This window comes from Pelophylax lessonae (genome assembly GCF_965119305.1).
Source record: "Pelophylax lessonae genome assembly, chromosome: 4".
NCBI lineage: Eukaryota > Metazoa > Chordata > Amphibia > Anura > Ranidae > Pelophylax > Pelophylax lessonae.
In genome coordinates, this window is record NC_138771.1 from 327,151,131 (window position 1) to 327,173,915 (window position 22,785).

The window sequence follows — 22,785 nt, forward strand, 5'->3', positions numbered from 1 at the left end:
GAAAAGTGACAGCTAGAACGGGAAGCTTCTCGTTGTACTGCTGCCACAGGGAAATGAGCAGCGGGCGGCGGCTGCAGCGGAAACCTGTTATATGTTCCACCCAAAAAAAAAACACCACGGGTGAAAAATGTAACATGTTCCCAAAGCAGAACTTATCCTTTAAGTTTTATTTAATTCAATTTTTTTCTTCCAGGCTATCCCCCATATGCTCACCTGGTCATAAAAACAACACTTCCTGTCCATTTTGTCTACACCCAACTCTCCACTGTATCTATAGAAGGAGCCATTGTTGTCACCCAAACTGGACTTCGAATATGTCTGCCTTTGTCCATGACATGGTATTTAATGGGAATAGTAGATTACACAATAAAAACACTGGTATTGTTGTCTTTTCAGGCTCACCAAAATGACCAAGGTGTATTTACTGTACTTTCTGAAAATGTTCTTAGAGACTGGGAAAAAAAAATACAGCCACCACATTTAGGGACTAAGCTGCAAATTACATTTTCTATTTTGGACCATGATAGACTTCAGAGTGTTTTTTTTTTTTTTTCTTACCCTAAAGCTGAACTCCATCTTTTGATACAGGCTACATAGATTGTTTGGGCCACTTGGCCCAAACAAATTATGCTCCTCACTAACATGTGAGGCTGCTGATTTCTTTGGTCCCCTAGTCCTCCGAGATACCGGTTAGCCACACTTATGAGGCCTGCCTCCCAGGGTGGGATGGCTTTTCCAGATATGCCAAAGTATTCTTTGGCCTCCCAGTTGATCGCGGTGGCCTGGTGGGTTTTTCCCAGACCAATCCACCCACAATGTTGTAGACGGCCATAGTTGGATTACTGGAGGCTTTGCGTGTACTGGTGTTTCGGGGATTGGGGGCACCGTATCCATTGACACCTTCGATGTTCACCATGGTTAGGGCATGGAGGGCTGGATTATTCAGGGAGCGTGGTTCTTCCGTATTAGTATATCTTAATGTGCCAATTCGGAAGAATCCTGTCCTATCTCACTTTTTCAAGCTACCAGACCCGATGATTTGGACTAAATACAAGATCAAGTTTCTTTCTCAGGTGGTGGAGGGAGGCTTTTTGAAGTCCTTTTTTCAACTCTGAGGAGTTAAGGATGCCACTCACTTATTTCTACAACAGGCAATTTGCTCATGCTTTCGAGAGTCAATTTTTGAATGCACCTTTGCAGTTAGAGAAATCTAAGTTGGAATGTTTGCTTCGCTTGGATTGTAATAAAAAGCATGTCATGATTTACGCTCATTTAGTAGTGGACCCATTACCTCCGTTAGATAAATGATGTGCTAAATGGGAGAGGGAGGGGCCAGGTTTAGGTCCGGAGGACTAGGGTAAGATCTGAGATTTACCATTTTAAAGTCTAATCTCCTTGCGGGACTGACAAATTAAGTATAAAATAGTGCATAGGGCTTATTTTACTCCTGCTAGATTACAGCGGATGGATCTATCACGCTCTCTTGAATGTTGGAGATGGAGACTGGGTGGGGAACTTTACACATTTTTTGGTCATGTCCTAAGATCATTAGTTATTGGGGAGGGAGTTTTGGTTGTACTTAAAGCACATACAACAATCTCTATTCCTGGGGCTACTGAAATCTGTTTTATTGGGTCTGGCGACTGCCTTGTTACAAACGAGAGCTAAAAAAGTTTTAGTCTTGTTTTATGCACGGAAGGCAATTACTTTACACTGGAAAAAAGGGTTCCACCTACAGTTTCCTTTTGGAAAGGTCTGGTTAATAGTAATTTACCATTGTACAGAGAAACCTATGCACATAGTGTAGTCTGAGGAAATAGGACAGGATATGTCAGGAGGGCTGGCCGATTCTGGTACGGCCGCATAGGCGGTTTGCTTCACCTCCTTTAATCCTTGAAGTAGTCAGGCATTGAGTGGGAGTTGGGGGAATTCTATTTGTTGATAATATTTAAAGTATCTTTATGAGGATTATGCATTAGGGAGGGAAGGGTGCGTGTGTGTATATATTTTTTTGTGTTACTGTCATTACCATTTATGTGAATGTGTATGGTATGATTTGATGTATGCAAAAAATATCAGTAGGGATGCACCGAATATTCGGCGGCCGAACATTATTCGGACGAAAATAGAGAAAATAGCACTTTCGGTGTTCGGCCGAATAAGTCAAAAGGCCGAATAATTTTGAGCCGAACAATGTCAGCTTCCGCCCTGACCGCTCACCTTCCTCATTGCGGCTCGTGGCTCCCTTCTCACACGCCGCCGGTGTCCTGTCCGGTCGCGAGTAGGGGGTGTGACGTCACGCGCGCGTCCCGCCCCCTGCGGCTCCTTCACACTAGGTCCACGCCCCGCCCCCCTGTTCTGTAATGATCCTCTGCTATGATCTCTGTAATGATCCTCTGCTATGATCTCTGAAATGATCCTATGTAGTGATCCTCTTCTATGATCTCTGTAATGATCCTCTGTAGTGATCTGCTATGGTCCTCTATTATGATCCATGTAATTGTCCTCTGGTATGATCCTCTGCAGTGACCTTCTGCTATGATCTCTGTAATAATCCTCTGCTATTATCTCTGTAGTGATCCTCTGTAGTGATCTGCTGTGGTCCTCTATTATGATCTATGTAAATGTCCTCTGCAGTAACCCTCTGCTATGATCTCTGTAATAATCCTCTGCTATTATCTCTGTAGTGATCCTCTGTAGTGATCTATGTAAATGTCCTCTGCAGTAACCCTCTGCTATAATGTATGTAATGATCCTCTGTAGCTTCCGCCCTGACCGCTCACCTTCCTCATTGCGGCTCGCGGCTCCCTTCTCACACGCCGCTGGTGTCCTGTCTGGCCGCGAGTAGGGGGTGTGACGTCACGCACGCGTCCCGCCCCCTGCTCCTGACTGCGGCTCCTTCACACTAGGTCCACGCCCCGCCCCCCTGTTCGCGGCAAAATAAATGGAAAAAATGCGAAACACCGCGTCCGGTATTCGGCCTTCGGCCAAGAATTTCATTTCGGTGCATCCCTAAATATCAGATTTATAAAAAAAAAAAGAAAAAACAAACACGTGAGCCCACTGGAAGTGCAGCATTAGTCCCCGTTCACTCTAAGGCGACCTGTGAGGCGACCTGGTCGCCTCACAGGTCGCCTTCCATAGGGAAGCTGCAGACCCGTTCTAATAGGAGCGACACAAGTCGCTCCGACTTAGAAAAAGGGTCCGGAGCTTCTTTGGGGCGACCCGGAGCGACCGTCATAGACTTCAATGTTATTTGCAGAAAAGTTATGGCTACGCCTATGGGCAGTCCCGGAGGGTACACCCTCTCTTCCTGCATTAGGATGTCAGTTCTGTATCAAAACTGTGTCAGAAAGTAATACCAACCCAACTCAAAATAGAGGGGCGGGTACTGCGTCCCGTCAATGAACTTGAAAAAAGGATTTTACGGTAAGTCAAATACGCAGTTCTCTGATTCATATCAGTAGGGACGTCCCAAAGCGGTGCCATAAAATGAGTCCCCAGGGCCAAACATAGCCGACCAGGCAACATAGGACTCATCAGGACAAAAGATGAGGCCCACCTGAAAACAAACAGTAAACACCCTCAAGGCAGGCCAAAAGCCCTCCAAACAGCAGCCAGCAAAAAAACTTGCAGCCGAAAAGAAACATCTGCAGATGCCAACACATCCACCTTATAAAACGTGGCAAAGGTGTGAACAACCAGGTAGTCATCTTGCAACCTGAAGCAGATGCCTATATGGCAAAAAAAAAAAAAAATGACATCCCATGCAGGAAGAGGGTGTACCCTCCGGTACTGCCCATAGGCGTAGCCAGAACTTTTTTCTGCCTAGCGTCCTACTCCTGTAGGGGGCAGTATTACCCTACTGATATGAATCAGAAAGAACTGCGTCCGTCAATGAACGATAGAGAAAACTGGATTTTATTTAAAGAACTTACCGTAAAAGTCTATTGACAGACGCAGCTCTTATGCTTCTTAAGCCATAGGGTTATTCCGGCACTTACAGGAGTAGTACTAGGCAGGAAACAGTTCACCGACACGCCTACAGGGGCTGTCCTTCCTGGCATAACCCCACACACACTCTGCCACAAGCCAATTTCGTAGCAAGCAGTGAAAGACGACACAAACCATCCCCATAAAAGGGGAGCGGGTGCTGCGTGTCAATGGACTTCAGAGAAAAGGATTTTACTTTAAGTTCTTACAAAAATCCAGTGCTCTCCCATCGTCCATTGACAGACGCAGCTCTTATGCGTCTTATACCATAGGGAAGCCTCAAAGCAGGGTAGGCATGAGGGGTGGGAAGAATGCAACCATAGAAAAAAAAAAAACTGGCTTGTGGCAGAGTGTGTGTGGGGATATGCCGTGAAGGACAGCCCCTCGGTGAATTTTTTTTTGACCAATACTACTCCTGTAAGTGGCAGCATAACCCTATAGTATAAGAAGCATAGGAGCTGCATCTGTCAATGGACGATAGAGAAAAACAAACATTTTATACTTGCCTGCTCTGTGAAGTAGTTTTGCAGAGCAGCCTAGATACTCCTCTGCTCGGGTCCCTCCCCCCCTGCTGAGTGCCCCTACAGCAAGCAGCTTGCTATGGGGGCACCACCCGAGCCAAGCCACTGCTGTGTCTATTTAGACATGGAGCTGCGGCTCGGCCCTACCCGCTTCCTTCATTGGCTATTAATGGTAATAGAGAGTACAGAAAAAAAAAAAAACACCTGTGACCCACATGAGAAGGACCAAATGAGTCTTGGCTCTACTTCTAAGGTCTCTTCCCTTCCTTCCTTCCCTCCCTCCCTCTTGTCTGCAGGTGCAAGCAGAAATCCTGTGGAAGCTTCAGTTGACAATTTGGAACGTACACAGGTCTGAGGACCATGGGAAGCATCTGATTATCCAATGATCAAAGCTGTCACTTGGCAGGAAGGGGAGTGACTCACATGCTTTCCCATACCTGGAAATACCAGCTTTTCTATGTTATTTTTTCAAGCAAACAGAAGTTGAGGCAGTAAAAGGAAAGTAAGCAGCTGCATGGGCATTGCATGACCAAAGAACAAGTTTACTTTAGAGGAAGATAAACAATCGTGGGTCCTGTGTTTGATACAGTTGTGGTTAAGAGCTGAAGAAAAAAAGTTTTTGGCATCAGTTAAGGCAGTTGATAAGCCTATGACAGGTAAGGCCTGTAGAACTCACAAGAACAAGACAAATGTTAATATTTTCCACTCAGTGGAGGTTTTATTTTATTGATGTCCTGCTTGAACAAGTAAACTGAAACGAGTTGAGTATTACACCACGTCACAACAAAATGCCACTTTTTTTCCCCAAAACACAAATACAGCAGGTTTTGTTCTCAACCTTTTCAATGTCATACAGATGAAAGACAACACCAGGGTTTCTAGCATTCATGGACACAGAAAAAACAATCAGGCTGCCCTTCCACCTCTGACACATTCCAAGTCTAATCCCCTGATGTCATGTGTCAAAACGAAAAAGCACAGACTTTTGGAGAGCCAATATATAGCAAACTGAACTGGCTTTAAATCGGAGTTCCACTCGATTTTGTGTTTACAAAAACTAAGTGTAGCTGCTGACTTAAGAGTCGGTCCACACTAGCGCGACTTGTCAGCCTGACAAGTCGCGCTCCCTCGCGGTCCATTGACCGCTACAGGACCCGTTCTAATAGGAGCGACACAAGTCGCTCTGACTTAGAAAAAGGGTCCTGTACTACTTCGGGACGACCTCGGAGCGACTTGCATAGACTTCCATTATGTGAAGTCCCTGCAAGCCACTCCGAAGTCGTGGTGCATGGGAATGCACAAGTCGCCCCCGAAGTAGTACAGTCGTGTCGCCCCAGTGTGAACCGACTCTTAACACACGCTCACCTGTCCCAGGAACCAGTAATGCGGCCGCCCAAAGCTTCGCTCCTCCCCCTCTCCTAGCGGCACCACTGGCATCTAGTGTGGGCAACCAGCTGTGACAGCTTTCGGCTGACGTGTCCCAGAAGATTGCAGGGAGGGGAGAGAACTTGCGCTGGAGCCGTCTAGGCAGGCCGAGTTGAAGTGGGAGCAGGTATCTGTCAAACTTCGGTACCAGCTCCCCCCCCCCCCCCAAAAAAAATGACATGCCAAATGTGGTATGTCAGGAATATGTAAAGCGGAAGTTCCACTTTTGGGTGGAACTCCGCTTTAAAGACAATCATGTTAAAAACTCCTGGGATTAATTTGCACTAACACTTTATACACACTCCCAGTCCCCACAGATCTGCCCTGATTGAGAATTGGGAGGGAGTAACCCTGGGTAATTAAGCAGACTTTTGTAACAAGCTTCATCAGCACATGGGTATAAAAACTACTTGCCATGAACTGCAATCCCCAGCTATAAAATGCAGGAAAATGCTGCCCAGTGAGTCCATATATAGAATTTCCAAAATTAGTAATGGTAAGAAAACGTTTCAGCTGTCCAATCTAAATAGAATGCACTTCAGATAAAGTTGTAGGCATAATGGAGTTAATTTACATCCATAATTTAATAAAAATGAAAAAGGATAAGTGCCGGTTCACATTGATGCGATGCGGGCGGGAACGCTGCAAATATAGCGTGTTCCCGCATCGCATCCGCAGCACAGGCAGTTTACACCGTCATATGCGATATGCTGGGGGTGTCAATTCAAACACCCCCAGATCAGATCGCATATCGCAGTGCGATCTGTAAGTCTGCACAGAATTGGATCACACTAGTGTGAACCACCATGCGATCCAATTCTGCTGCGGACCAAAAAAAAAAAAAAAGGTCCTGTGCGCGTTCAGTGCGATTACGGTGCAAATTCAGCCATACAAACTGTATGGCTGAATTTGCACCGCACAGACATCACATGTAATTTTAGGAGCAGTGCGCTTCGAATTACATGCGATCTCTGATCGCATAAATGTAAACCGGCACTAAGAGTTCCTAAATGAAAAATAGATCCAATTTAAGCCTGATTCACAATGACAAACCTCTTATGTATTTAGAAGACATTTCTAAATGCAAGTAACTATTTTTTTCAAGGGTGCCGTTCACACTGTAACTTTAGGGGCAGTCAGTAAAGCAGTTTTTAAAAAAACAAATCTTATGTGTCCAGGATCTGCTAAATTAGCCAAAACCTGTTTTAAAGCAGGAACATCTAAATGTAGGAAAAAAAAAGAACTGGTGAGCAGAAAAGTCGTTTGTACTTCCCAATCGCATTGCACTGATTACAGGTATCTGTGTCAATACTAAGCATTTGCACAAGTACTTGTACACATGCAAAATGCTCCAGTATTAAAACCAATACCTTACACGTGTGGCTCAGGTGCAATTTTGATGATTTGTTGTGTAGGAAATACGAGAAACACTGGAAATCACACAGGAATCCTTTTCAAGTTACACTGCGGCCAGCCCGCACATGAAAACGGATGTCTCTGCAAGTGAAATCATCACGTTTTCCCATCAGTTTTCATGCATGCATGGTGTGAACGAGCGCCACAAAAAAAAAAAAAAAAAAACCTGTCACATGACAAAAATAGGTATCTAATTGGTATTGGTGAGTACTTCATAAAATGCATCAGTAATGGTCTTAAAAAAAATGGTGCTGGTGCATAACTACTTCCCAGATATCTCCTGTGTTTAGAAAAGCTGAAAACGCAGGACTGAAAGTGTGCATGAGGCCTAGAAAGGCAAGATTATAATAATGGCTACATGACATTACTAGGAATCACTGGGCTGAAAAAAATCAGAGATCATGACATATCTGTCACAGATACCATAGCAAGACAATCAACAACCCATCGCTATGACCACCACACAGTAATTCATTAGGGGAATACTGGGAAAAACAAACACGGTAAACCATCCACAAACAGGAAGACAAAATATGGACACGGACAATTCCACACCACAAACTAGACTTGCTCACAAATCGAAAATAGAGAGCAACTACTGCAAACAGCTGGTGGTTATTCTACACATAAAAGATTTGTGACTTGAACACACAGAGCCTGTGTACATAGCAGTCACTCTGAACAAAGCTCAAACACTCACATCATAGTCCACTCCAGACATCAATACATGCAGTGCTGAGTAAAAAATATGGCAGGAATAGTCATGACAATCATTAGAAAACATCTATGACCAGGAAGGTTGGGAAGCAGTAAGATTACAGTGTTTAAGTTATGGTTCCATGGCTCATAATGCAACTTGTGACTAAAAAAGGAATTTCACAACCTCCATCTGTATAACAGTGGTCTATTTGTACCACTGGTCCAGGCAGTTATCTATGGACCCCTATCAGTCTGCAATTTAGATCACGTGTAGGTCAGTGTGCATTGACAAATGTGTTTTGGGACATTGGATTGTAAAATAATTCTGTGGATACTGAACAGTGGTTGAATTGTGGGTAGGCCCATGTTGGGCTATATACTCTGCACAATACCTCTGACAGTGGCAGAAAGTTATTGTCCTAACTCTTCTAGGTAGATAGAGCACACATGGAAAGTCTTTCATTACTGGTCACCTCCTTGAACATAAGTCTACAGAGCAGCAAAGAGTCCCTTTTTTTATTTAGAGCACCAACATGTTGAAGGTTTTTAGCATCCCCATGGGTTCACTTGGAGACTGGGGCCCCAGGGAGCAGCCCATTCTGCCCTCCCTATAAACCACTACTTGGGATATAGTTTAGGCATCTGTTCTTAACCCTTCTCAGGATAATGTGTTGATCATACAAAATACTAGGTGTAAATAGAAGTAACGTGGGACTCGTCCTAGATATGGGTTTTATAAACAGCCCGCTTACAGCCTATATCGTGGTCTCTCAACCAGGGTTCCGTGGAAGCCTAGGGTTCCTCCTGAGGTTGCTAGGGGTTCCTTGAGCAAAGGGCAATTTCTGCCTCTCAGATAAGTTTCTTTGTTCTTTTTAGCGATCTGTAAGGGGGTAATTCTTCCCACGGACTGTCATGAATTGTAGATTTTATTTTTAGCAGGGGTCCCCAGAGACCCGAAATTTTTTAAGGGTTCCTCTGTGTTGAAAAGGTTGAGAAAGGCTGGCAGCACTCATGAACTCCCCATTTCTACCAGGACATCTTTATCTAGAGATCACACATTATGACCCCCCTTCCCCACCTCCAGCAGCTGGAGATCTCACCAGGCCACCCTATACAGGGCTGAAACTCCCCAGAAGCCGAAAAGGGGCTCTCTTCTCAGGCCACCCTATACAAGCCTATAACCCACCAGCAGTCCAAAGAGGGAGCTCTCACCAGACCACCCAATATAGCGCTAGAACACCCCAAGTAGCCCAGTGTGCGCTCTCCTCAGGCTACCCTGTACAAGGCTATAACACCCCGAGTAGCCCAGTGTGCGCTCTCCTCAGGCTACCCTGTACAAGGCTATAACACCCCGAGTAGCCCAGTGTGCGCTCTCCTCAGGCTACCCTGTACAAGGCTATAACACCCCGAGTAGCCCAGTGTGCGCTCTCCTCAGGCTACCCTGTACAGGGCTATAACACCCCAAGTAGCCCACATTGGGTGCTCTCCTCAGGCTACCCTGTACAAGGCTATAACACCCTGAGTAACCCACAGTAGGCGCTCTCCTCAGGCTACCCTGTACAAGGCTATAACACCCCGAGTAGCCCACAGTGGGCGCTCTCCTCAGGCTACCCTGTACAGGGCTATAACACCCCAAGTAGCCTACAGTGTGCGCTCTCCTCAGGCTACCCTGTACAGGGCTATAACACCCCAAGTAGCCCACATTGGGTGCTCTCCTGAGGCTACCCTGTACAAGGCTATAACACCCTGAGTAACCCACAGTAGGCGCTCTCCTCAGGCTACCCTGTACAAGGCTATAACACCCCGAGTAGCCCACAGTGGGCGCTCTCCTCAGGCTACCCTGTACAGGGCTATAACACCCCAAGTAGCCTACAGTGGGCGCTCTCCTCAGGCTACCCTGTACAAGGCTATAACACCCCGAGTAGCCCAGTGTGCGCTCTCCTCAGGCTACCCTGTACAGGGCTATAACACCCCGAGTAGCCCACAGTGGGCGCTCTCCTCAGGCTACCCTGTACAGGGCTATAACACCCCGAGTAGCCCACAGTGGACGCTCTCCTCAGGCTACCCTGTACAGGGCTATAACACCCCAAGTAGCCCACAGATGGCGCTCTCCTCAGGCTACCCTGTACAGGGCTATAACACCTCCAGTAGCGCACAGAGGGTGCTCTCCTCAGACCAGCCTGAACAGGGTTATAAAACCCTGAGTAACACACAGAGGACACTTTTCAAGCTACCCTGTAGAGGGTTACAAAATCTCAAGTAGCCCACAGAGAGCGCTTTCCTCAGGCTACCCTGTACAGGGCTATAACACCTCAAAATGGCCATAAAGGACGCACTCCTTAGGCTATAACCCCCAGAAGAGACAGCTCTCACCTGACTACCCTAAACGATGCTATAGACTCCCATCACCCGGCACTTACCTCAGGCCATTGATTATAGGGCGATAACCTCCCCACAGCAGGCTACCCTAAATGGAGGCATGACCCCCCCCCCATATGCAAGCTGACAGGGGGTACTCCCCTCTGTCCAACCTTTAAAGGCCTTTACCATCCCCCCAGCACCTACAGGGAGTTCTCCCACAGGGCCATGAAAATAAACCTATACAGGGGCAAAGTCCCCCTGGCAGGGAGTACTTTCACCAGCAGCTCAGCTCACAGCCCCCCCCCCCCCCCCCGAGAAACATAACCCTCAGAGCAGTTCACAGAGGGCACCCCCTTCAGATCACCCTATACAGTTATAACCTCACTCCCCTCCAAGCAGACAGAGCGCACCCCCCTCTCCTTCAGACCACCCTATAACCTCACCCCCCAAGCGACTAGCAGAGAGCACCCCCTTCAGACCACCTTAAACAGTTATAACATCACTCCCCTCCAAGCAGCGCGCTCCCTTCCCTTCAGACCACCCTATAACCCCCCCCCAAGCAGCTAGCAGAGAGCACCCCCTTCAGACCACCTTATACAGGGCTATAACCTCACTATCCCCCAATGGGCCAGCAGAGGGCGCCCCTTCAGACCACCCTATACAGGGCTATAACCTCACTCCCCCCCAAGCGACCGGCAGAGGGCGCTCCCCTTAGAGCGCGTAATACGGGGCCACGTTACCTCGCCGTTAGTGATGTTGATCGCCAGGTAAATATCTCCAAAAGAACCAGATCCGATTTTCCGCACCAGCTTGTATTTTCCACCGACAATAAACTCGGCTTTAGAGCCGCTGCTGCTCGCCATGATCCGTAAGAGTTAGAGGCAGCAAGGAGTCCAATCGTAGCCGTGCTGGAATGGCACGAAATCCCGATGAGAAAGGGGCAGATGGCGCTGCCTGGGTCCCGGAGGGCAGGGAGGAGGAGGGAGGCTCGTTGTTTTTCTTCAGTCAGCGGTGTCCCCGCTCCCCCAGCGGTGGCTGGCCTTCCGTCCGCGCGATGGACGGCTCTAAAGAGCCTCCCGGACTTAATAGCGCCGGCTTGTCTGTGGTGTTCACTCCCTGTGTCACAGCCGCAGCCCCTCCGCTCCTTCCTTAGGCCGCCATCTTGTGTTCTCTTCTTCCTGCTAACCCCTCCGCTCTCACTCCCTCACCACAAAATGCCCTCCTCCGTGCCGCACTGCACCCTGGGTACGAGGGAAGGCGCGTACGACGTCAATTCACACGGCGTCCAACACAACCGTCCCGGGGCCCCGCCTTTCCCTGGTAGGCGGGTGACGTCACGGGGCTCCCGTGCTGCAGGCGGCCATATTAGCTGTGGGCGAAATAGTTTGGACTGACGCGGTTATTTTCCTCGTATTTATATGGGTGTTACTCAGGCTAGAAGCCGAGTCGTCTTTCTTTTACGTTTCCTGATACATTTTTTAACGTTATATATAATGGTGATTATTTGTTTTGTTCTTTCACGTAGCGAGAGCTTCTTTATAACGTATTCTTTCCTGCAAACAAGTCACGGCGATACTGAGCTAGAGACAAAATGGCTTCGCGCCCCACCCCCTCTACCTATCGTGGAGCGTCCCGGTAAACAAAGATGGCGGCGCTGCTGACTGACAGGAAAGCTTCTGTGGTGTGTGGAGGAGCTGGCAGGCGCCAAATGCCTAGTAACCGGCTGAGACAAGCCCAGAGCGTCAGTGTATGAAGTGCTACCACACCCCAGTGTGTCCTGGCTTACTGTCATTACTCAGGAAGCTGGGAACAATACCATCATTTCCATACACCCTGTGCTGACTGTGCACATATCCCAAGCTCTCCACACACGTTCATACATGGTCACATTCCTCACTTCTCAAGTCCTATTCACTGTCTTGTGACTCAGCAGGTTTCCCTGACCCTGTCACTAGAATAACCACTCGACCTCCACAAGATTTATCCCCCTCCTTCGTGACCAGGCCATTTTTGCTTTTTAGTACTGTATTCCATTAACCTCTTCCAGACCGCCTCACATACATATACTGCAGCAGTGCAGTCCTTCAGAATGAAGTCACATACCTGTATCTCATTTAGATTACCGGGTCTGTGGCCACCGGTGACCCGCTCCCGCTGTGATAGGACACAGCAGGAGCCAATCAGCAAGTCCCGATGTTTGCCAGCACCCGGTAATTGCTCCCCAGAGAGGCAGAACGGCGGTGTGCCTATGTAAACAAAGCAAGATCCATTCTGTCAGAGGAAGATGGAGATCTTGTGTTTCTGCTAAGCAGGAACACAGATCTCTGTCTTTCCCCAGTCAGTCCATTCCCCACACAGTTAGCAAGCACTCCCAAGGAACACTTTTATCCCCTTGATCGCCCCTGATGTTAACCCCTTCCCTGCCAGTGTCAGTACAGTGCATTTTGTAGCACTGATTACTGTATTAGTATCACTGGTCCCCAAAAAGTGTCACTTAAGCCCCGTACACACGCACAGATTGTTGGCCAACTGATCGGCCAACTTTTGTCCAGTGTTGTTTGTTGGTTGAAATGTGTTCTAGACTTGCACTGGACTTTTGTTGGCCAACAAAAACCAACTTCAGAAGTGATGTCATGTTCTGGTTGACTTTCCGTGTGTTTTTTCTTCTCTGAGCATGCCCAGTCTTGCTCATCTGATTTTTGTCTGCCGAAATCTGTACTGACTGAGGAACAATCGGCCGTTCTTTGTTGACCAACAAACATTTTATAGCATGCACACCAGATTTTTTTCGGCCGAAAATTCGCAGTTGGTTGTCGGAAGCATCATACTAACAAGCCTACAATCGGCAGATCGGACGTTGGCCAACAATTTACGGCCAACAATCTGTGCGTGTGTACGGGGCTTAAAGCCCCGTACACACGTACCGAATGTCGGCCGAACGATAGGCCGTCTTTTGTCCGGTGCTGTCCTGTCGGTTGAAAAGTGCTAAAGACTGCACACGAATTTTGTCGGCCAACAACAGCCGACTGCAGAAGTGATGTCATGTGATGGTTAACTTTCCGTGTGTTTTTTCTTCTCTGAGCATGCCCAGTCTTGCTCATCTGCTGTTTGCCGGCCGAATTCTGTACTGACTGAGGAACAATCGGCCGTTCTGGTGTTGGCCAACAAAAATTTTAAAGCCTGCACACCAGATTCTGTTCGGCCGAAAAGTCGCTGTCGGTTGTCGGGAGCATCATACTAACAAGCCGACAATCGGCCGATCGTTCGGCGGCCGAATATTTACGTCCAACAATCGCTACGTGTGTACGGGGCTTTTGTGTCAGATTTGTCCGATGGAATGTTGCAGTCCTGCTAAAAATCATTGATCGCTGCCTTTACTAGTTAAACAAAAACAAAATGCCATTAATCTATCCCCTAGACCAGGGATATGCAAACTGTGGCCCTCCAGATGTTGCAGAACTATACGTCCCATGAGGCATAGCAAGACCCTGACAGCTACAAGCATGACACTCAGAGGCATGATGGGACACAGTTTGCATATTCCTGCCCTAGACGTTATAACTTTTGTGCAAACCAATGAATTAGGCTTCATTCACATGTCAGCGTATCGATCGCTGGCAGAATCACCGCGATTCTGCCCGCAATCCAGAAATCATTGCAAATCGCAGGACGCCTGTGCATTGCCCGTGATTTGCAATAGCACCCCAAGCGCTTTGCTATGTTGCCGCGATTTGCGCCTGCTGAATCGCGGTAACATTGCGCAAAAAAAACGCGGGACGCATGACGCCCCAAAGAAGCTTTTGTACCTTTTTTGTCTTTTTTAAGGCATATTGGGATTTTTTTTAAAACAAAAATATGTAGCAGATTGTGTATTAACCTAAACCGATGAAGAAATGGGATCTTTTACATTTTTTATTGAATGTGTTTTATAACAGAAAGTAAAAAATATTTTGTTTTTTTTCAAAATTGTCAGTCATTTTTTGTTTATAGCACAAAAAAATAAAAACCACAGAGGTGATCAAATACTGCTAAAACAAAGCTCTATTTGTGGGGGGGGGGGACATCAATTTTTTATTTTTGGGTACAGCGTTGCACAACTGCGCAATTGTCAGTTAAAGTAACGCAGTACTGTATTGCAAAAAATGACCCAGTCATAAAGGGGGTAAACCTTCCGGAGCTGAAGTGGTTGACTGGCAATTGCGCGGTAAATCAACACTGCATTCAAAGGAAATTTATATCACTTTTTCTCACAAATAGGGCTTTCTTTGGTTGGTATTTGATCACTAGTGGTTTTCTAATTTTGTTCCAATATAAAAGAAAAAAGACCAAAAGTTTTTTTAAAAAAAAAGAAAAAATATTTTTAACTTTCTGCTATAAAACATATCCAATAAAAAATGGTAAAAATCAAATGTCATAAATTTAGGTCAATATGTATTCTGCTACATAATTTTGGTAAAATAAATATCCCAATAAGCGTATAATAATTGGTTAATTGGTTTGCGCAAAAGTTATAGCGTCTACAAACTATGGTATATGTACTGGAATTTTTATTTATTTATTTTTTTATACTAGTTATGGTGGCGATCAGCAACTTAGTCCTTGTTCACAAATGCGATGCAGGAACCCTGCGAATCCACTGCGGGTTCCCGCATCGCACTCAACTCGCAGGCAGTTCACACTGCCATAAGCGAATTGCTGGGGGGTGTCAATACAGAGTTAACAATACCCCCAGATCAGTTAGCATATCGCAGTGCGAACTGTCGTTTCGGACATGAATCGGATCGCATAGGTGTGAACACCCATGCGATCCGATTCTGGTGCAGACTCCTGTGCGAGTTTGGTCAGAATGCGATGCAAATTCAGCCATACAATCTGTATGGCTAAATTCACATCGCACAGACATCGCATGTGATTTGCAGAGCAGTGCGCTGCGAATCACATGCAATGTCTGTCATTGCATATGTGTGAACCAGCTCCAAAAGCGGAACTGTGATTGTATGGAGGGCAGTCTGACACTAAGGCCCCTTTCAAACTTGTGCAACTTGTCCTGCGACTTGGGACTGCAAAGTCGCATGACAAGTCATACTCCACGATTTTCAATAAGTATCGTCTATATCTGTGTGACTTCAAGTCGCAATGACTTCAAAGTAGTCCCTGCCCTACTCTGGTCCAACTTTGGTGCATTTTGAGGTCCATAGACCTCAAGAATATACAGGAATTGCTTCAAGACCAGTCAAAATCGCGGCAAAATAACGTGACTTCTAGGTCGCACAAGTGGGAAAGAGGCCTAACTGACACTTTGTGGGAACTAGTGACACTAGTACAGTGATCAGTGCTAAAAATATGCATTGTCACTGTACTAATGACACTGGCTGGGAAGGGGGTGAACATCTAGGGTAATCAAAGTGTTAAACGTGTGCCTAAGTAGTGTTTATGTGTGTGCTGTGAGGTGCTTTTACTAAGGGATGTGCCGGTTTTTATTTCCTTCTTTGCGGGAAATAAAAACCGCCACATCCCCACGGACAGGACAGAGCTCTGTATTGTTCACATAGGTAGAACTGTGTCCCGTCTTCCTCATCACCAATCAGCGGGTACAAGCGGTTGTCCATTGGCCGTCACGCGCTGATCGCCTTGTGCTGTGTCTATTTACAGCACATCTGGTGTGCATGCGCGCCCCCTAGCTGGAAATGCAGAATCACCTATATATACTTGATTCTGCACAGAGCCAGTGGTGTATTTTGGTTTTGTGCTGCCCTAGGCAAGACTAAAGTCGGGCGTCCCCCATGTAAATTTGCCGAGTCTCACAAGTTCACGCTGGGACCTGTAGTCCTTCACTAGTTGGGGAGAGTGGTGGTGTCACATCCTCAGCTCTGAGGGGCTCATGTTGGGACCTGTAGTCCTTCAAATTTGGGGGGGGGACATCCTTACATCTCAGGGGTTCATGCTGAGACTTGCAGTTTTTCACTTTTGGGAGGGTCCCAGCATGAACCCCTGAGATCTAAGACTTTGACCCCTTAGATTTCATTGGTTCTTGCTGGGACCTGTACTTCTTCACTTTTGGGGGGGTCACTTTACCCAAAAGTGAAGGACTACAAGTCCCAGCATTAACCCCTCCTCTTTGTATGGGTCTCAGGTTCTGCAGACAGTGCCTGGCTCCTTCATGACACTGCACACATGATTCCAATCTGGCACCTCAGACTTTGAGAGTTCCCTTCCTTCAGAGGCTCAACATGCCGGAAAAGATCTTGGCGATCATGGAGGAGGTGGGTGGAAAGCAGTTGGCACTGAGCGATGGAGGAGGAAGTTAAATCCTCCTCCCCTTTGAATGTTGGGGCCTCGGGCCACCTTCTGCATTAGGGCAGGGATGTTACGTCACTTGTTGCTAGATGCCAGGCGCTGTGGCCCTAGCAATCAGTGGGCAGTAGAGCCTCAGCCAGCAGGGAAGCCAGCTACGCCGGGTCTCAATCTTTAATACGACTAGTCTATGCAGCAGACTTTGTGGCATGAGATCGGCGGTCCAGTCCGCCCCTGTTCTCTGTAGACATTGACTCCTCGCTAGTGTCCCTTCTGCCTCGCTAGTGTCCCTTCGGCCTGCCTTTTAGTGCTGTCACATTTTGAATGACATTTTCACGGTCATGCTACACTAAACCCAATTAAAATTGTCATCATTTTTTTCCACAAATAGAGCTTTCTTTGGGTAGTATTTGATTACCACTTGGTTTTTCTTTTTTGCTAAAAAAATAAAAAAAAGATGGACAATTTTGAAAATGTAGCACCCCCAACCCCCAGAGGCCTGGTGGTGACCCCTAGAGATAGGGAGGGCTGACATTCCTTCTCAGAGTGCAGGTTACTAGGCATGGTGGGTGATGTACTAGATAGAAAGATGGGCGCCAGTCACTTTTATGCTTAAACAAAGATAAGTTTATTTATCACAACAGGAAAAATGTGGGAGAGAGGGGTAGGGCACAGGACACCCTTTGTCAGAAACAGCAGATTGGCAGACCCCTTAGACAAAAATGTAGAAAAGGTAGACATCGGTACAGAAAAAGAGCCTTTAAGCTGGAACCAGAAATCTGTACTTTGTAGCATAAGCTGTCTCCTATAGCAACAATATTCAACTCATGGAAGGTGCAGGAACTCTTTGGATGATTCCATCTTGACGCTTTCCCAGGCCCTCCATGGATTCCCGGTCCATGGCAGAGTAACCTCCGGTACTTCATCTAAGGTCTCAATCTCTGGATGATTCCATCTTGACGCTTTCCCAGGCTCTCCATGGATTCCCGATCCATGGCAGAGTAACCTATGGTACTTCATTTCAGGTCTCCATGCTCTCCCTTGCAGAGCCCTGAGCACAGGGCTTTAGGCCTACCCAGCAGTAGCTCTTCCTCACACACCCACCCAGGTGGAAAGGGACACAGATCACCTGACTTCCTCCAAATAAATACCTCCTCCCAGCATGCTCAGCGACCTGTGTGATTGACTGAGAAAAGTATACATATTCATAACCTAGACTCACTGTAATTCATCACACTAATGCCAAAGCAAACAGTGCCACCTTCTGACAAAAGGGAGAAACCACAGCTAAACCAGGCTTAGGTGGAAAATCCAATGATCACAAAACTATAAATTAGCCAGGCTAGCTACCACCTAGCACAACTAAATTTATTAGCAACCCTGTTATGGACAAGGGTGCTACAAAAAAAAAATCTTGTTTTTGTAATAACATTTTGTAAATAAGTAAGCTTTCTCCTGCACTTGATGAGCACTGATGAGGCGGCACTGATATGCAGTACTGATATGCAGCATTGATGAGCACTGATAGGCAGCACTGTTGGGCACTGATAGACAGCACTAATGGGCACTTATGGCGCTTTTCCACTGCATGGAACCGAACGGTTCGGCTCGCTTTTGTGCTTTTCCACTGCTGGTACCGCATGGTACGGTGTAGGAACGGTTCGGTTCGGTACAGTACGGCTGCGCTTTTCCACTGCATGGAACCGAACGGTACGGCTCTCTAAAACAGTACCACCTCGATTGTGGTTCCAAGAGGTACCATACCGGTACCATATCCCACAATCCTTTGCATGCAGTCACTACTAGCCACTGATTGGTCAGAGAATCGTTGTTATCCCACCCACTTAACTTTAGTACTACTTTAGTGGAAAAGCAAACCGTACCGAACCGTTCCAGCAGTGGAAAAGCAAACCGGGCCAAGCAGGGCCGAGTAGAGCCGCGCCGGTACTTGCAGTGGAAAAGTGCTATTATAGGTGGCACTGATTGGCACTGATAGATGAAACTGATTAGGAGGCACTTACAGGCATTACTAATGGGCACTAATTGGTATCCCTAATAGGCACTGGTTGGCATCCCTGGTGGGCACAGGTTGGCATCCCTGTTGGGTTCTAGTGGGCATCCTTGTTGGGTCTGCTTTGATAATCAATGTGCTGATTCTATGCGCAGACCCCCCGCCATCAGGAGAGCCGCTGATCGGCTCTACATTACTCACGCCTTGTGAGCACGAACTGAGGAAAGCTGATAAACTGCACTTCCTGGTAAAATTGTGAGCAGCTGTGAATAAACACAGCTGATCACATGGTAAAGAGCCTACGTCATAGGCTCTTTATCAGGATTGGAGATGCAGTGTGTCAGAGTGACACACCGCACAATCGATTGCCGCTGTGCGTGCTCAAGCGGCTTATCCTGCTGGACGTCATATGACATCCAGTCAGGATAACTTAACCAATTTGCGGCCGTCATTCTGCTATATGGCGGCCGGGAAGTGGTTATTATAGGCTTACCTAAAGGTAAAACTTAAAGATGGAAGTTTACTTCCTCCTTAAGTCCTATCTTTATTCAACAATGGCAGACACTCTTATCTGTTTGAAACTAGGCAAAAAAGATAAAGTTTCCCACTGGCAGGGTGATATACAAGACAATATTAAGCAATGCCCTGTGTTATAAACACAGCAGGCATCTTGACTGGAGACAGTTCCTTCGGGTTGGTACATTGGCATCAAAAGGGTTAAGGAATGACAAAGGAGTGGGTGGGTGAGGTGGTGTAAATTTGGTGGCAGGTTATTGGTGGGGAAAAGTAAAAAGGAGTAGACTTTTGTGTCACTACAAGTCATGTGACTTACTGGTTCTTCAGTCTGTACAATTTTCACGAGGGAACAAGTCCCTGCCCTCCCGCCCTTTGTTGCTGAACTTTGTTGTTATGATTTCTTTAAAAAAAAAAAAAGACTTAAAATATATTAATAAATAATACAAATAATGCAAAAAGAAAAAAAACGACTTAGTCCCCGTTCACACTAAGGCGACCTGTGAGGCGACCTGGTCGCCTCACAGGTCGCCGTAGGTTGCCTCCCATATGGAAGCTGCGGACCCATTCTAATAGGAGCGACACAAGTCGCTCCGACTTAGAAAAAGGGTCCGGAGCTTCTTTGGGGCGACCGCCATAGACTTCAATGTTATGAAGTCCGTGGCGGCCGCTCCGAGGTCGCGGCGCGCTGCTCACCGAGGTAGCGTCGCTTGTATGTGAACGGGGCCTTAGGCTTTGTGTTGTGTCCGTTGTGTTATTTTGGATGCTGTTGTAGTTAAATCCTGGCTACAATATTTACTAATAGTTTAAGTAATTTATGTTTGTTGCTACATAATTTTATTGTCATAGCTGGCGGTTATCCCTTTTGCAGGCTGTGGTGGCAGGTGGCTGATGGAGTCAGTAGAATGGGGAGCAGGAAGGTCTTAGTACGCCCCTGAGCCTAACCTGGATGGCTGGGGGCTGAATTGGCTTGTAATAAGTAAGAAAAGTTGAGATATGCCACTCAGCACTGCTAAAGGAATCTGGTGTTGGCTATATATGTTTACTGGTTTAAATGGTTCAATTTACAAGTAATTAAAGTATCAACCCCGTCAAAAGAATTTGGTTGTCGGTGTGATTATTTAAGGTAATCTTAGGAGAAGTGAACAGTGGAGCAGTCAAGTGTACCTGGCATACTTCCAAGCTAGTCAATAAAAAAAAAAAAAAAAAATCAAAGGCACAACTCAGTTAACCAAAAAGGGAAGGCGGGCTTGCTCTCAGGATTTTAAAAAGTACTTCACAGCATCCATTCTGCACAGAATCCTAGACTGGAAGCACCATCAAGAATCCAAGCTATGGGTCCAGCTAGAATTCGATCTCAGTAAAACGGACCTATATCCACTAATTTGGATCCCTAGGAATTTCAGCTCCTTATTGGAAGGCACCTCTCCATTGACGATTTCCACCTTCGCTGTATGGGATTCCTTACACAAGTCTAACAATTGGAGTTATAACTCACCTCTGATACCCTTAACCAGTCACTCTTTCTTCCCAACTGGAGAACTTGACCCATTTTTTAATAAGTGGCTTTCTTCCATTGAATTCTTCCATTGAATGGAATTCTTCCATTGCTACTAAAAACTTCTGCGGCCACAAATCTGGATCAGTGGAGATATTATCAACTTTCTAGGTTTATCAAAACTTAACAAGAACAAATACGCTCATTATCTAATCTTACTCCAGTGGAAAACATATTAGCCACAGTACAACCACCGCAATCTGGTTTATCTCTATTTTACAAAGCCCTACTTTCAATGGGAACCAAATCTTGTCCCACTTTAATAACACAATGGGAAAAAGACTTGGACATCCCCTTAACAGATCAACAATGTTCCACTGTTATTTAACTGGCTCATATCTCCTCCATTTCATCAATACTCTCTGAGTCCCAACTATAAACTCCTGACCAGATGGCACTACACTCCTGCGCTTCTCCATTCCCTCTTTCTGGACTCTTCTGATCTATGCTGGAGAGGATGTGGTGAGGTTGCTTCACACATATATGGTGGCGTTTCCCGTTTATACACCCATACTGGTTATCAGTTTTGCATTGGATTAGAATCATTCAGGGTTCTAAAGTACCGAATGATCCCTGGATTGTACTGTTCCACTGTATGGTTGAACCAGTAGGCCGAAATAAGAAATCCATCACCCCACATCTTTTAAATGCACCGAAATCGTTGATACCTAGATTCTGGAAACAAGCTACTATCCCATCTCTACATCTCTAATAAAATTTGGGCCTGCTGGTTCGCCTTTACGTTCTCCTCTGCCTACGCGGAGGTTATGGCTCAACCTAAGTGACAACCTTAGTAAAAGGGTTTCATGAAAATTTTGGCATAAAGTTATGGTTTCTTTCCTCATTCCCTTGAGGCGCCCCCCCCCCTTTTCTTTCTCTTCATATTCTTCTCTCCCCATTTTTTTTTTTGTGATTTGAGACGTATGCCTCTTATTGAGCATACCCAAGGGCTATATTCAGACCTATGTTACAGGTTATGCTGGTTCATATTACTAATGCATAGCCATGGTTGATAGGTTCAAATATAGTATGTTGTACTTGGTTCATAATGTTACTATAATGGCATATTTGTTTTGTTATGCTTTTATTATTTTATCTCAATAAACATTTATTGAACAAAAAAATAAACTAATTCAACTACCCAGGTTAAACACATAGAGGAGAAATAATCAAAACGAGAGCAGCCAGAATCTAGACAAGAGCAACTGCATGGCAACCCATCAGCATTCTTCAGCTTGTTCAGTTAAAGTGGAACTAAACCCTCTTATCCTTTATAGACAAGGAAGCTGCCATCATAACCTCTGTTTGATCTGCAGTTGCCATGGTGCTGCACATTTGATCAGCTATGACACCAACCATTTATTGGCTTGACAGTTCGGTTGGGAGCTTACATAAACAAACTGACAACTCTGACAATTATCATTCATAGCATACTTGGAATGTAACTGTTTTGGGAAACAATTAAATCGGTGGGTTTAGTTCTGCTTTAAAGGCATTAATTCACCTTTACATAAAACTGCCTATGCATATAAGAGACGTCTGTAGAGAATAACAAACTGTGCAGGTTTAACCAAAGTTGAATAATGCCCTTGCTATAAGTATAGCCCTGTCAGGATCTGGATCTGAGCTCAGGACCTCTGCTGCATCTGGCAATAGCTCTTCTTACTGTGCCACGTGAGTGCTGGACAGCTCCCTGCCTGATCCCTTGGACAACCTTACTTTCCATCCTGTTTCTGGTGAACCTTGAACTCCTTGCTCATCCCTTGAACTTTATAATGAAGCCATGTTTTTACACTTCCTGTTTGCCAGATTATTGTTGTCTTTTTCAGCCAATATTTTGCTTCTTGTGCTCTTGCTGCTGGATCTCAGATACCACGTGGATCCCAGCATCGCAAAAAAATTCAGTTTTGCGAAGTGCTCTCTGAACAGGTAAAGATTAGCTCACCAGAGATAAGATTCCTAATGATGTCTAGACTTTCATCCAATTATGTATC

At 46.1% G+C, this 22,785-nt stretch overlaps 1 protein-coding gene across 3 annotated transcripts in view; it reads right to left on the reverse strand.

Annotated features, from left to right (window-relative positions):
- The window catches only part of CSNK1A1 (casein kinase 1 alpha 1), a 79,930-nt gene extending 68,466 nt beyond the window's left edge, over positions 1 to 11,464 (reverse strand). For all 3 annotated transcript variants that reach the window (XM_082257150.1, XM_082257149.1, XM_082257151.1), the window contains exon 1: positions 11,156 to 11,464. In XM_082257150.1, coding sequence (XP_082113276.1) covers positions 11,156 to 11,278 — 123 coding nt within the window. In that variant the 5' untranslated portion in view covers positions 11,279 to 11,464. The remainder of the gene's footprint in view (positions 1 to 11,155) is intronic.
- Between the last annotated feature and the right edge of the window lie 11,321 nt (positions 11,465 to 22,785).